Here is a 16,866-nt window from a genome sequence, read left to right on the forward strand (position 1 = left end):
AGGCTTTGCTTTTAACAAAGATGGATTATAATAATAATAATAATAATTAGTTACATTTATATAGCGCTTTTCCAGTGCTCAAAGCGCTTTACATATGAATGGGGGAATCTCCTCAACCACCACCAATGTGCAGCATCCACCTGGATGATGCGACGGCAGCCATATTGCGCCAGAACGCCCACCACACACCAGCTTATTAGTGGAGAGGAGACAGAGTCATATAGACAATTAGTATGAGGGATGATTAGTAGGCCAATGGGCAAGTTTGGCCAGGATGCCGGATTAGATTTTAAAATCTCAAAAGTTGCCACCTATAAAAGATTGAATAGTTGTTATTGCCTAAGTGAGTCTTTATACTGTATATGAAGCAGACGGATCTCACAGAAAGTCATGTTATAGTCTTTTATTTGTATCTATGGCACGAAATTCAGCTTTTTTATGCCTTGAGCATGAATGTCTTTTACTTGTCACTCGCACAAATTTCTATGAATAGTTTTTCTGTGGCACAACTTTCTTTTTTGTGTTATTTTATGTATTGTTTTCTCATAGGTTTTTTTTTTCTTTTCTTATCATTGTCACTTGTGGTTGGTTTTAGAATCACTTACCGTTACATTTTTAGACATCCTAACCCAAACCCCAACTCAAACCCAAATCCAGGTGAGATTAGTTTTAAAAGCGGAAGAAAAACATGTAGAAACCAATACATAAAAGTATCCCAAACCCCAAAATATAACCACAAGCGACAATGATTTACAAATAAGAAAAAAAGATAAAACAATACATAAAATGAAACAAAAAAGACATTCGCGCCACAGACACAAAAAGCTGAATTTCGTGCCATGGACATGAATAAATTCATAAACATTTTCGTGACTATAACACAACTTTCCGTGAGATCATGTTGATCAAGCGCTCAGATGCAAAAGCCGCTAAACGCCACTTCCGACAAAAATGAGATTATGATATTGACCAAATGCTCTTGGCATGTATTATACGTTCATCAAATATTTCTGCTTCAAACCTGCTTAATCCCAGCTTTAGGCCATTCAAAAAAATTATTGTTGTCAGAATCTAGTAAACACCACAATGATTTTTCAGCAAAGTCAGCTAAGTGACTGAAAAAACGATTGCGTGAACGTCATTATGTGTTTGTCGGATTTCAGTTGTCGAGATGCAAGAGTTTTTTACCTTGTTAAAGAAGGTTTACAGAATATATTAGGAATTTTTAAAACTTTAATTTAGAAAGAACAGTGAGGCGTGTCTAGAGCCTTTTTTTAGAAGTGTAGATTTTTACCAAAAAAACTTGCATGCACTTAGAGGGTTTTGCAGTGAAAGAAAGATAAATGCCAACAAAATGACTGTAGTGACATTTGTGAAAATAATGCATTGCAATTACTGACTAATAACCTTTACAAGAAAACATTCACACGCACTAAAAGGGTTTCCCATCTGAGCTCTTAATATTCTCTTTTCGATTCTCATCTATGTTTATTTAAAATCCTTCTAGCAAAAAAATGCTTATGTCTTGTTTTTTTGGGAGATTGAAACAGAACTTAGCTTGACACCTGAAGGACAGCACTGTGTATTGCAATAAAATCCTACTTTTGTTTGGCCTGTCCCAAGTTGATACAACAGAAATGATGAGTGATAACATATAGGATGTTGCCAGATGGGAAATGTATCACTCGGTGTGAATTTCACAGACTCTACACCCCACTATAATCCTCATATTAAACATGGTTTGGGCTATGATCTGCAGGTAATAAAGCCAAGGATCATAATCTTTACAATACAATTTAATGTCAGGAGACAGGTTGCCAAAGAGACAAGGCCTGGATTTACATTATCTAGAGAATATAGTGGATGACTCGGATGTAAGCATGAGATGAATATTAGTGATATCTTGTTCTTTCAAGTAGTTTCACATTACAGGTATGCAATACAAATTCAATCATGATCCAAAACATCAAAGTTAGGATTATAAACAAATATCAATTCAGCCAAACAGCCTTCTGCAGTAATTCAGATACACTGTCAGAAAAATGGTCAAAAAGTAGCTGTCACTGGGGCAGTACCCTTTAAAAACGTGCCATTTAGTATGCATTTGAGTAGAAGTACCTTAGAGGTACTAATATGCACTCTTTTGTACCACTATGTACCTTAGAGGTACTATTATGCACTCTTTGGTACCAATATGTACCTTCGATACAAATATGCATCTTGAATGTATGGTATGAGTATGTACCTTAGAGGTACTAATATGCAATATTTGGTACCAGTATGTACGTTTGAGGTACTAATATGCACTCTTTGGTACCAGTATGTACCTTCGAGGTACTAATATGCACTCTTTGGTACCAGTATGTATCTTAGAGATACTAATATGCACTCTTTGGTACCAGTATGTACCTTCAAGGTACTAATATGCATCTTTGGTATGAATATGTACCTTAGGGGAACTAATATGCACTCTTTGGTACCAGTATGTACCTTTGATGTACTAATATGCACTCTTTGGTTCCTGTATGTACCTTCAAGTTACTAATATGCATCTTTGGTATGAATATGTACCTTAGGGGAACTAATATGCACTCTTTGGTACCAATATGTGTCTTAGAGATACTAATATGCTCTCTTTGGTACCAGTATGTGTATTCGAGGTACTATTATGCATTCTTTGGTACCAATATGTACCTCCGAGGTACTAATATGCACTCTTTAGTACCAGTATATACCTTTGAGGTACTAATATGCACTCTTTGGTACCAGTATGTATCTTAAAGGTACTAATATGTACTCTTTGGTACCAGTATGTACCTTCAATGTACTAATATGCACTCTTTGGTACCAGTATGTACCTTTGATGTACTAATATGCACTCTTTGGTACCAGTATGTATCTTAAAGGTACTAATATGCACTCTTTGGTACCAGTATGTACCTTAAAGGTACTAATATGCACTCTTTGGTACCAGTATGTACCTTTGATGTACTAATATGCACTCTTTGGTACCAGTATGTATCTTAAAGGTACTAATATGCACTCTTTGGTACCAGTATGTACCTTTGATGTACTAATATGCACTCTTTGGTACCAGTATGTACCTTAAAGGTACTAATATGCACTCATTGGTACCAGTATGTACCTTTGATGTACTAATATGCACTCTTTGGTACCAGTATGTACCTTAAAGGTACTAATATGCACTCTTTGGTACCAGTATGTACCTTTGATGTACTAATATGCACTCTTTGGTACCAGTATGTATCTTAAAGGTACTAATATGTACTCTTTGGTACCAGTATGTACCTTCAATGGGCTAATATGCACTCTTTGGTACAAGTATGTACCCCTGAAGTACTAATATGCACTTTTTGGTACCAGTATGTACCTTCGAGGTACTAATATGCACTCTTTGTTACCAGTATGTACCTTCAATGTACTAATGTGCACTCTTTGGTACCAGTATGTACCTTCAATGGGCTAATATGCACTCTTTGTACCAGTATGTATCTTAGAGGTACTAATATGCACTCTTTGGTACCAATATGTACCTTCAAGGTACTAATATGCACTCTTTGGTACCAGTATGTATCTTAGAGGTACTAATATGCACTCGTTGGTACCAATATGTACCTTAGAGGTACTAATATGCACTCTTTGGTACCAGTATGTACCTTCAAGGTACTAATATGCACTCTTTGGTACCAGTATGTATCTTAGAGGTACTAATATGCACTCGTTGGTACCAATATGTACCTTAGAGGTACTAATATGCACTCTTTGGTACCTGTATGTACCTTCAAGGTACTAATATGCATCTTTGGTATCAATATGTACCTTAGGGGAACTAATATGCACTCTTTGGTACCAGTATGTACCTTAAAGGTACTAATATGCACTCTTTGGTACCAGTATGTACCTTTGATGTACTAATATGCACTCTTTGGTACCAGTATGTATCTTAAAGGTACTAATATGTACTCTTTGGTACCAGTATGTACCTTCAATGTACTAATATGCACTCTTTGGTACCAGTATGTACCTTCAATGGGCTAATATGCACTCTTTGGTACAAGTATGTACCCCTGAAGTACTAATATGCACTTTTTGGTACCAGTATATACATTCAAGGTACTATTATGCACTCTTTGGTACCAATATGTACCTTCGAGGTACTAATATGCACTCTTTGTTACCAGTATGTACCTTCAATGTACTAATGTGCACTCTTTGGTACCAGTATGTACCTTCAATGGGCTAATATGCACTCTTTGGTACCAGTATGTACCTTAGAGGTACAAATATGCACCTAAGAGGTACTAATATGCATTCTTTGGTACCAGTATGTACTTCTGTGGTAATAATATGCACTCTTTGGTACCAATATGTACCTTAGAGGTACTAAGATACACTTTTTGGTACCAATATGTTCCTTAGAGGTATTAATATGTGTTCTTTGTTACCAGTATGTACCTCTGAGGTACCAATATAAACTCTTAAGGTGCAGAGTATGAGAGTGCAGTGTATAAGAGACCTTGTTGATTGTTGCTGAATTAAAACAAACTTTATTAATAAATGTCTTTGTATATTTTACCGTGATAAAGTTGATCAAGGAAAAAATGCTGAATGAAAACGAATTAGCTCAGATTAATTGCTGTGATGTTGCCAAGAAAGATGAAATCTATAAATGCTGATAACAAGAGCTGGAAACAATCTAAAGGGTGTTCCGGTGCAGCCCAAACTACATTTGTGTGTGATGATTTATTGTTTTGCCCTTTGTTGATATCTAAAACTTTAATTACAGTTTGCAATAGAAAAAAACAGACCACTTTAACCGCAAACTTGGTGATTGTCTGAAGCCGTTTGTTTTGATCTCATCAATCACAACAAATAAAAGTGTTGATGTGATGACATTGTGTTATGAAAGAAATTGAACTTTTTTAGGTGATATAAGAAATGTACACTTAATTGAATGGGAGTCTTTCTATTCCGTGGACATTAAAGGTGTAAGATCTGAAATGTTCACCCCTCCCAATAAGGGCCCTGTGGACACTATAAAGTTACTATATGCTATGTTTCATATAAATTATATACATTATTTGACCCTGGATCATAAAACCATTAAGGGCATTATTTTGAAATTGAGATTTATACATCATATAAGCTGAATAAATAAGCTTTTCATTGATGTATCGTTTGCTAGGATTGATACTATTTGAATAATCTGGAGTACATATTGAGAAAAAATATTGAGAAAATCGCCTTTAAAGTTGTCCAAATGAAGTCCTTAGCAACTGCATCCTTACAAAATATAGTTTTTATATATTTACGGTAGGAAATTTACATAATATTACATGTACAATAGTACATGATCCTTTACTTAATATCCTAATGATTTTTGTCATAAAAGAAAAATGTGTACAATGTATAGTTGGCTATTCCTACAAATATACACTGTAAAAAACCTATTGTGAAATTCACAGTAATTAACTGGCAGCAATTGACAAGTAACTTACTTTAGAAAAAGCACAGTAAGTTACTTGTCAATTGCTGCCAGTTAACTACTGTGTTTTTTTTCTATAGTAAGTTACCTGTCAATTGCTGCCAGTTAAATACTGTGATTTTGCCGTACTGTAAGTTACTTCTCAATGGCTGCCAGTTAACTACTGTGATTTTTCCGTACAGTAAGTTACTTGTCAATTGCTGCCAGTTAACTACTGTGTTTTTTTTCTATAGTAAGTTACTTGTCAATTGCTGCCAGTTAACTACTGTGATTTTTCCGTACAGTAAGTTACTTGTCAATTGCTGCCAGTTAACTACTGTGATTTTTCCGTACAGTAAGTTACTTGTCAATTGCTGCCAGTTAACTACTGTGATTTTTCCGTACAGTAAGTTACTTGTCAATTGCTGCCAGTTAACTACTGTGATTTTTCCGTACAGTAAGTTACTTGTCAATGGCTGCCAGTTAAATACTGTGATTTCTTTTCCACAGTAAGTTACTTGTCAATGGCTGCCAGTTAACTACTGTGATTTCTTTTCTACAGTAAATTACTATTGTCAATGGCTACCAGGTAACTACTGTGATTTTTTTCCACAGTAATTTACTGGCAGTCATTGACAAGTAACTGAGCAGAGATTATATGTTTTTAATATATAGTTCATTGTGGTTTTCCCTACAGCATTTGATTGGTTAGTTATTTTCTGTAAACATTCATCAATGTTAAAATAAAGTTGTAACGGCCAGCCTTAACGGTTGAGTTACAATTATTTAAAAACTCAAGACTGTTAAAAGAAAGAAATACAAAAAACAAATATAAAACAATATAAAAGTCCAAGCGTGTTAAAAGTCCAAATGTGCAAAGTTTCCACTGTGTATATAAAATCCAAGAAAGTGATATCCAAAGTCCATAAAACGTAACTGGAAAGGTAAGCCCAAATACACAAACTCCACACACCAGCAACCGCTTGTTTTAGCTATAGCGTCAGCTAACCATGTGCTCCTGCTCTTTCCTTTTATACAAAGTTCCATATCATGTGACCCCTCACATGACAACCAGACGAAGCAAAATAAAAGACATACACACATAAAATAGCAAAAGGATAAAATGGCTAAGAAAACATGTAAAACTAATTTAAACTCAAATATACATAAGTCACAATATAATGAGTGGTAAAACATGTATCTTGTGTGATCATGTCACAACGTTAATGATCTAATTTAAATATGCTAAATTACAAAACAATACAATAAGTTTTCTGATTTGAGGGAAAATGCTACTGTTTCACAGATATTTTTACAGTCAAATACATTCAATAAATGCATGCTAACATTTGTAAAATAACATTTTAATTTGGATGAAAAAGTATGAATTCCCAAGAAATGTATCTTAAAACATCTTAAACTTTTGTTACAATCTAAAAATATCTAAATATAATTCTGTACAATCTGTAAATATAACAAAATAATTAATTATAAATCAAAAGTACACTACAAGTAAACTTAAAGTTTCCTCCAATTTTTATTAAACACAATATTACTGTGAAGTATAATAACTGAAATGCAAAACAAATTTATGTCTACAATATTTTCACTCCAAAATAAATAGTTCTAGTGCACAACACAACCAATTGATTCTAAAAATGATTCTAAATTCAGAATCCTAATTTTATAGTGTATAAGTAACATTAAAATATGCCCAAAAAGGTCAGTGAAACCATACCACAACAGACAATGTTAAGAGATTGAAAAGCTGTTTTCATTTAAATTGCTAGTAATCTACTGGATCCTACAGTATGAATAAACATATTTACAAGATTTACTAAAAGTTAGAATTTATGTTTTAATTCTATTCAACATGCTTAAACACATTATTGTTTAATTTACATTTAACGTGCCTGACATTTAAGTACGAAATAATTTCAGCTTTGAGTGGACTAGTTATCAGATGTTTAAGTGAATCACCAAAACATGACTCCAAACAATGGACCTTTTCCTATAGATTATGTATCATACTGTATATGTGAACAAAGTTATTACGTTATTTATACACACTTCACTTTGATAAAACTGTGCAATTTTATTTCCTGTGTGCAGGTTTAGCCACTGGTAAAACTCTAATGGGACTGCTCTCCATTCAGAGGGCTTATGTGTTTTCATGTCTCACCAGCATATGGCCAAGATGATTTCAGTGTAATACTGTTTAAAGTATCTATTAGCCTACCATGTGTATTTTCTCTAAAATAAAACAATTTAGCAGCAAAAAAAGTCACAGAAGAAGAAGCTAAGCAAGTTAACCCACAAACGAAGAAGAAACAGCAACTTCTTGTGTATAATTTGAGAAGACCAGGGGCCCGTTTCAATAAGGAGGTTCAACCAACTCGGAGTTTAAACTTGAACTCTGAGTTGACTTACTCTGAGATAAGTAACTCTGAGTTTTCGGTTACAGAACAGCTGATCTGAGTTAGTTAACTCAACTCTGAGTAGGTTGACTCTGAGTTAAGCACGTGCACAGCCACAATTAAAAGCCATCATCAATGGAGCTCAGATATTACGATTTACCATGGCAACAGCACGTGACAAAGAGGTCTTAATCATTTTTACTACTAAAACTGAAAGTGTTACTGCAAGAGTACAGCAACTACGAGCATATATTTTTAAAAAAAGAGTTGTTTTTGTAAATTGCTACTCTAGTAAATGCATACATTTAATTTTTCATCACAGTTAAAATATCAGAAGTAAATAAACTGAGGACTGTACGTCATTATATTCATTTACATGCAGATGCAATCCCATTGACAAAAAGATGACAGCTGCTCAGCTAAAAATGAAATCAAGCATAATACTTTGTAATATGAGGCTACGAACTTTACAAATGTTTGTCATGAATGAAAAAAAATTAGCCGAGCAGGGATTCGAACTTCGATCGCCGACAGCATGTCTGCCCATACCACGGCGCAAAGCACTACCCACTGGACCAGCGATAATGACGAGTGGACACGTAAGAAATGTCAAGACAACTGTATAGATGTAAGAGCACCACAAAGACTGATATTAGTCATATAATGATATTTATATATCTAAAATGACTGCAAAAAAATAATAATTTCGCTCACATCAATTTAAGTGGATATGACAAAAAACCACTCGGGGTCTCAAAATCCTCTCGCGACATAAATCTAACTTTCTACAAATGAATGCAACATCATCATCTACAGGATCCTCTATAAAGCACATGGCATTTTAGTCACTATAAGACGATCTATGCACCTAAGTATATCATATTAGCTTTACAAGTCATTTCAATTTACTGTTTTAATTTTTTAGTTGAAAGTTTAGTGTAATATATAAAAATATAAAGTAGTTTGTTAAAATGGTTTGCACTGGCAATTTGATTATAACTTAAAGACAGCTAAAAATATTTTACAGTGTACATAATAAAAATGTGCGCAATGAATGAATGTACTAAAGCAACTAACAAGATTAAACACCGCTACTCCTTTAAAAAAGGGGAGGAGACCACAAGAAACTCAGAGTTTACAGGATAAAACCTGCTCCCGACCAGGTTAGGTTCACGGAGTAAGTTACCCCGGAAACAGACTCTGAGTATAAGTTACATCTCCTTCTGAAACAGGCTTGACTTACCCCGCTGTCTCAGGTTTAACCTACCTCCCTTTTTGAAACAGAAAACTCAGAGTTTCCCTCATTTCAGGGTTAACAAACTCAGAGTTTTCACTTAACCACCTTTCTGAAACGGGCCCCAGCAATGATGGAAGTAAATAAACATCGACTTTTGATGCAGTTTGAGTTAAATCACTCCTCAACTTGGCTCATTTTTGTTTTCACCGTCACAAACGGAAATACCTATGACGCAGTTTTTTTTACCTGATGGGAGGGGTTCTGGTGGACCAATCTGACGTGCTGTAGATAGACGCACGTCAGTAGATCTGACGTGCTGTTAAAAAATTTGTGAGGTGCGCGTCAGGCTACACAGAGCTATGCACAGGCTACGGACCTACGCACGACTATAAATCGCCCTTTAAATAACACAGTCTCACCCCATTTCGTCAATATTTGACGACACTTGACCATTCGTCAATATGTGACGCGGAGGGTATACCTTTCGCATCATTTTTTGACGAACTGGGGACTTCAGTACTATTACGTCCGTTGCATTCTCTTCTCCTATTTTCTTACCAATTTCGCGTCGGCTTAGGGTTAGATTACGCAAAATTAAACCGTGTACGCGAAATTAAACAGTGTACGCGAAATTAAACAGTTGTCACCTGGCGTTGGGGTTAGAAACAGTTGTCACCTGGCGTTGGGGTTAGAGTTAGGTTTGGGTAGGGATGTCATTATGTAAATCTAACCCTAAACCGACGCGAAATTGGTAAGAAAATAGGAGAAGAGAATGCAACGGACGTAATAGTATTGAAGTCCCCAGTTCGTCAAAAAATGACGCGAAAGTATACCCTCCGCGTCACATATTGACGAATGGTCAAGTGTTGTCAAATATTGATGAAATGGGGTGAGACATACTGGGTGCATCCCAATTCAGGGGCTGTGGCCTTCCAAGGCCGTATCTGAAGGCAAATGACATCACCGGGCTGTGACGAAGGCTGTCACAATTCGAAGGCTCCTTCATATAAAAGCCTCTTACTGTGGCCTTTTCCCCACTGAAACCGAGTTAGGGCTGTAACGCTATAGCTTGTCCCATTATAAAGACCTGCCTGATTATGCATCAAAAATCATAATCATTCAAAATAAAACAAAATCATTCAAAATCATTCAAAATATTCTTTATTAACATGAAATACCTGAAACTATTTGAAGAACAGCAATATAAATATTCCTGTAGACATATCCTGGAACAGCGTTTGCAATGCTAGCCTACTTCTTCTATGGTACAAAGTTAGTTTCTGCACGAGAGCGCCCCCTGGCTTTTGGATGTGGCGGCATTTCACCGTAATTAATGCAAATTCATTAATTGAGAAAACGTGCATTTGCACGATAAATCGTTACAGCCCTACCGAGGATCCATAGATGTATCCTTCACAGCCTTGGCTATCCCAAAATTCAATATGAAGTCTGGGTATTTTGAAATAAACATTCAAAACTGTAGTTAAATGAAATTGTATATTTTGCTAATTAAAGGTCCTTGTGTCTGTTTTAATATTATAAATGATGTTTTAGTGATGTAAATTAATATTATTGCTGCAATGTTGTGTGTTGCGTTTTGCTTTTGTATATTTCTAAGGTTGGTGAATTTTACATACTGTTGGATAGTTTAATCTGCATCAATGTGTTATATTTTCTAAAGTAAAATAAAAAAATCTGCCACCATATTTATTTGTAAAAGTCTGATAGGTCTCAGCTTTTGTGTCCCAGTGACAAGCGCAGTGGGCGGGAAAAGCAAGTGATGCCCCCATAGGCTAGACCGTCTCATTTCATTTCACTCCGTGGCGTTTAGAGGCTGCTGCCTTCAAATTATTGAGCCTTGCCTTCAAAGTCTACAGCCTTAAAAGGATCCAGACCCTGAATTGGGATGCACCCTCAGTTTGTTCAAACTAAACCAGTGCTCACACAGCAGTCATTGGCCAGTTTACTGAATGACAGTCATATTAACCAATTATACTCAAAGCAACATGACGAGTCAGCCAATACAATTTGGTAACACTTTTTTTCGATAGTCCACTTTAGAAATTTTACTAATTATAAGAAACTTTGCAACTATTTATCCTACCAATCTTTACCGTATTAGTAGACTGTCTGCTTAATATTCACACTTTATTGTGATGATATTGTGATAAGTATCTTTGCAGGTGCATGTCAACTTATTCCACTAACCCTAACCTCTTCCCTAACCCTAACAGTCTACTAATACTCTAAGGACAGTTAGACAGTTAGTTGAGATATAGTTGCAAATTAGTGAAAGTTGGTTGACATAGTTGAAAACTTATTTATAGTTGTATAAGTATTAAGTGTAACCTACAATTTATTTCAGTATGGTAGCATTTAATGGAATGTTGTGTGTACCATATTGTAGACAAAACAATAATCATAGTGACTTTCTCCTTTAAAGAAATAGAAAATAATTCTAATTTGTCATTACTAGCATAATACTCAAATATAATATAATAAATGTACTTTAAAAAGGAATTCCCAACAAAGATTATTGAAGAAATAATTTTCTTCAGTTTATTTTGTGTATCCTGAATAAGATTAGACATCAGCATGTTGCTAACAAAAATTGTTGTTGACTGGACTTAAATACATTTACTGTAAAATGTGCTGTAACACATCATGAAGTTTTTAAAAATAAAAGTCAATCGGGTTTAAATGTCAGGAGTTCCTGTCGGGATGAAAGTAACACTTGTTACTCTTCTCCTACTGCCAATACTGTTGCATTATGTTGAAAAAAAATTTATTTGATTTAATTTTATTGTGTTCAAACTGTTAAAAATGTTGTTTTTTTTCAACAATTCAAGTTTGTACAGTCAGGTTGCTTTAGAAACATTTGATGAAACCAAAATTTAACCGAAAATACATATAAACAAGATCATAGTCATGTTTATTTACTAAAAACAAGTGTAACACAAAAATCTATCTTGTTCTGTTCTGCTTTTGAGCCACTTGTGTGTTACTTTCGTCCCTGCTGACAGAGTCTAAGGCCATTTTGTTTCCAAAATTTCACCTGGAATTCATAGTCCACACTTGAGTTACTGATCACAGCAAAAATATATCTGTCTAAAACTTTATCTTTTAAAATTAAGTTTTTCTGAAAAATTGTACTTTTGCCCCTGCTCACCCCTACTGTGAGTCTCTAGAGTACAATGTTGGTTACTGTGAGTCTCTACAGTACATTGCTGGTTACTGTGAATCTTTGCAGGATATTTTATTTACTGTGATTTTCTACAGCACATACCTTTTTACTGTGATTTTTACAGTTTAAAAACACTACTGTGATTTCACACTGAATGCACTGTAATCCACTGTGAACTTTATTACAGTTATTTGCTGTGCATGAACACAGTTAATTACTGTAGATTTCACAAGCATTTTTTACAGTGTACCCGTGTGACTTATAGTTTTGTGATCCAGGGTCACACATTATTATTAGAGAAATATTGAAATCTGCAGCAGCTAAATAGAAAAAACCCAACAGCAAAAGAACCCTGTGATTTTTGGTATCTTGTTTATGTGTCTTCAGTAAGAGCTCACACAGAAGTCCTAATAAATTCATTTCTCAAATGAATCTCTCGTTGGCCAGGTATGACTTCATGCAGAACAATATTCGTGTACCTGTCTGTGGCTGATGAGTCTTTATAGAAACGGTCCAGGCATTGTTGTGTGATTGATTAGTTTGCGTTCTTTCTCCGATCAATATAAATAACCTAAATCTAAAGTCAGGAGAAAATGCACACTGATGCACACTAGTTTTAAATGGATTGCTTTGTCAAGTGGATGGTTTCTGTGGCACAGCTCTAATCAAATTACAGTTGATAGTGATGGATAGAGCTGATCATGATAAGCTTCTAAGAGTAGAAAAGAATAAAACTTTAAGTAATCCCACAACATCCAATATTGCACCCATGCACAGACCCAACCACCCACACACTCATAAACGCACACGCATTTAAGGACTGAGTGTGTTAGTGTGTCGTAATGAAAGTTACTTTATGAACCACCACCTACTGTAAAAGATGTCTCTCATTCCCTATTTAGTGGACACATGATGCAACAATTCAAAAATAATCTTACACGTGCCGTCATACAGCCAGACTTTTGAGCAATCTAAACATTAGAAATAAAGATCCTTAAAATGTTATTGACAGTGATGCCATTTTTTTTACTACAAATAACCTTTTATTTTTAAACAGAAAGGTACTTTGGATGTTAAAAGTTCTTTATGGAACCTTCTATGGGATTGTGAAGCACCTTTATTTTTAAGAGTTCATTTCTGTTCCCCCTAAGAATTTTCTAATAAAATGTAAAACCTCTTTTCACTATAAAATAAGCTTTTGTGCAATATAAAGGATCTGGATCTTTATGGAACCACAATGCCCAACAAAAAACCCTTAGTAATTGTAGAAGTATGCAGTAAACTAAAGTCCAACCACCATGCACAACCATATACACTCCACAAAGCATGTCATTCATCTGGAAGTGTTATAGAAAAATAACATATGCTTTATGCATGCATATACTGTACTGATAAGCAGCATAATCCTACCTTGAATTCCTCCAGGATTTTATAGGTTTTCCCTCTATATTCACAGAAGTTTTTGACCTCCTTGCATTCAGGGCAACAGCCGTTGTGTTCCACCTTGGTGCACTTTGGGTGTATTTTAGGGCACTCGGGTTGGTCGCAAACGGGTCCGTCCTCCGTGCACACGCACGGGCAGTTCGAGTGGCCGGGGAAGAAGCGTTCCCCGAGCTTGTACACGAAGCCACTGTCGTCCACGCAACCTTTCCCTCGGTAGTCATCGAAAATGATGTCATTGTTGGCAGTTTTCTCGGCCTCGTCCGCGGCGGGATAGTCCTCAGGGCCGACAGAGGCCGGCGAGACGGCGGCGTTCAAGGCGAGCAGCACGACGCAAATCGCCGGGAGAAAAGGGCCCATCCTTCGCCGCGGCGGTCTTGACGCATTCAAGGAGAGTGTCGGTCCCTTAAGTTGTCAGTCTCCATGCTGCAAATACGACACCTTAAAGGAAAGAAATGTAAACGACGCGCGGCATGATAATAGTGCATGCGTTTCATTTCATTATTTTTTTTTCAAATGATACAAATGGTCGACACGGTTTAGTGTAGGCCAGTTAAATAAGTGGGGTGTTATATTAACAAATTATATGTAGGCTACCTAACATACAGTTATTCTGTATTATAACATTGATACTGGAATGTAACATATTATCAAAAGTGTTTGCATAACTATGTAAGGACCAGACTTACACCACATGTGCTCTTGTAGCCAAAAGTTATCCACAGATATCCTAAAGAGTTTGTTCAAAGAAAGGAGGTGTGTGTTCCTCAGATTAGTATTGTATTTTCTGTGCGTACTTCTGTATCATGTGATATTAATTCCATGCCTTAAATAAAAACGGGTGTGTTCGGGGATACATTTCCAAAATAACAAAGTATAATAAATAAAAAAACATATAATCACAGACATAAACTGCTAGATAAAGTTAGCTAAAGATGCTCGCATATAGATATCTGATTTGTCTCCCATGCGTCTGTGCGGAATGTAAGGACAACAGGTAGCTCTCCGGCTTCTTCCCATTGCCCAGAGCACTGCAGATAGATGTGAATTGACCATGTCCGTACATTTCTACGCTCTGAATTTCATCTACTCCAAAAGCCCCGAAGAAACGACACGGGTTCTGTGTCATTAACGAGTGCGTAATGGGCTTGGATCCAAATGCTTTCTCACTCGTGAAAGCAAGAGAAATTAACCATAAAACTGCAGACTGGCGAAGAACGGTGTAAGATTCTGCACTTAGAAAAGCATTCGAGCTGTCAGGGAAGACTTTCTTTTAATGTTAAAAGATATACAATATATATATGTTAAACGATTGCCCTATCACATGCATCTGTAAGGAGATTGCTTAATTTAAGCTGAAATGAATGTATTTTAAGTGATTGCTCGCATCATCGTTACTGTTATCAAGGCTCGTATTGCGTTGTTGCATTGCAATAAACATGAAATATCCCATTATTCAAGAGACAGGACTAGACTTACCGCGTTGAAATGTCTGGTTTCAATTTGTTTTGATCGTAATCAAACGAGACAAGTGGCTTTGTGGCGTAAAGTAAAATGAAAAATCATTCCAGGTAGAAGAGAGTTGGTGCAAAAATGTGCTTACTCCAACAAAACCGATAATCCGAATGTCTTTGCTATAATATTTACAAACGAAAGCCGACCATGCCTCTGCCCCGATATTTTGCCTCCGACTTCATAGGTGACATATCCAGAAATGTAATCATCCTTTCGCGAACATTACGTGACCCCTCACTCTGTTGTATGGGCAAGGAAAAATATCCAAAACAGCTGTTAAAAATGTACTTCCCTCACGGGTCTGCGTCTGATCATCTAGTCATCCGCGGCATTTAAATCAACTCCCAAATACTGCAGGTGGATCAGTAACGCCGTTCGGTCTTCAGCATCTCCACCGAAAATAAAAGCTTCAAGTAATAAACATAAAGATTCAATATTAAAACGTTTCCCTAGTGCTAAAGTAAGTTTGTCTACACTGGAGATGCTCGCGTCTCCCGCGCACCGTCAGAGCAGACAGAAAAGCGTCGTACCACAGTGCGCTAGTAAGTTGAGTGCGGAGAGGAATGAGAACAGAGGAGCGTTTCATCTTCAATAGGGCGCCTCAATAAGTTCAGCACCACGGACAGCGCTTTGGTTCAGCACCACGGACAGCGCTTTGGTTCAGTACCACACTTGGAAAAAATGATTTTATTTGCATAAACAATGATATGTGCAACAGGACCGAATCTGAAATTCTTTACAAAACGCATCCTTTAACCATCTTAGAGTATTTGTATGTGGAAAAAGAAAGCCATTAAACGCAAAGCAGATACTAACAATGAGACCTACAGTAGCAACAGTCAATTGAGTATGCATACTGATTAATTGCAAACTAAAACTAGAGAAATGGAAACTTGCCGTGCAAAAGATAACCTATAGGGGCCACTGCATTACTGTTTTTGATCGCTAGGTGAGTGTGGGCAAACTAGGCATTATTAATTATAGATGCTTCGAACCGAATTAGTACAAATTATACAAATGGATTTTGAACAGATCTGCATAATACAAGCACTCCACTTTAGCTTGCACATTTAATACTATTCATTACAGTAATGGTCAGATGGAAACAATTACAGATTCTGTATCTGTTGTTCACATGGTAACACACATCTATGCAATTGTCTAAAATTAGAAGTTGAAACATCAAACTGTGTAATTATTTTTTTTATCGAATAGGCACATGTATACAAAAGTCCTAGCACCAAAGTTTTCATTTTAATCAAATTGAGTCATTCTGTCGCCTCGGTCTGATGTTTTTCATGAATGAAGCATTCAATATAATTTCTTAAGCTCATAAAATGGATCCAAACCAAACAAACAATAAAGTAGGAGAATAAGCTATTGACATAACCATAGTAATTGACAAAACAATACAAGTGCATTATGTAACATCTCTTGAAGCACACATAAAGCGTGCAAGATCGGTCGATTGGGACAAGAGTGGGCTACGTCGATCTTAAATGAGATTCCGGCAAATCTGTGATGGCAACCCATCTTAGACACATGCTGTTCACATAGTTGGAAAAATCAATAGGTTTCTAAAGGTGAA

General features: G+C 36.1%; 1 protein-coding gene across 2 annotated transcripts in view; it reads right to left on the reverse strand.

Annotated features, from left to right (window-relative positions):
* Positions 1-15,998, reverse strand: part of vwc2l (von Willebrand factor C domain containing 2 like) — a 54,698-nt gene extending 38,700 nt beyond the window's left edge. The window contains exons 1-2 of one of the 2 annotated variants that reach the window (XM_065252097.1): positions 15,243-15,998; positions 13,734-14,204 (exon numbers count right to left, since the gene is read on the reverse strand). In XM_065252097.1, coding sequence (XP_065108169.1) covers positions 13,734-14,123 — 390 coding nt within the window. In that variant the 5' untranslated portion in view covers positions 14,124-14,204; positions 15,243-15,998. The remainder of the gene's footprint in view (positions 1-13,733; positions 14,205-15,242) is intronic. The other variant, XM_065252098.1, reaches the window with a different exon arrangement.
* Between the last annotated feature and the right edge of the window lie 868 nt (positions 15,999-16,866).

The sequence above is a fragment of the Paramisgurnus dabryanus genome, chromosome 15 (assembly GCF_030506205.2).
Source record: "Paramisgurnus dabryanus chromosome 15, PD_genome_1.1, whole genome shotgun sequence".
Lineage (NCBI taxonomy): Eukaryota > Metazoa > Chordata > Actinopteri > Cypriniformes > Cobitidae > Paramisgurnus > Paramisgurnus dabryanus.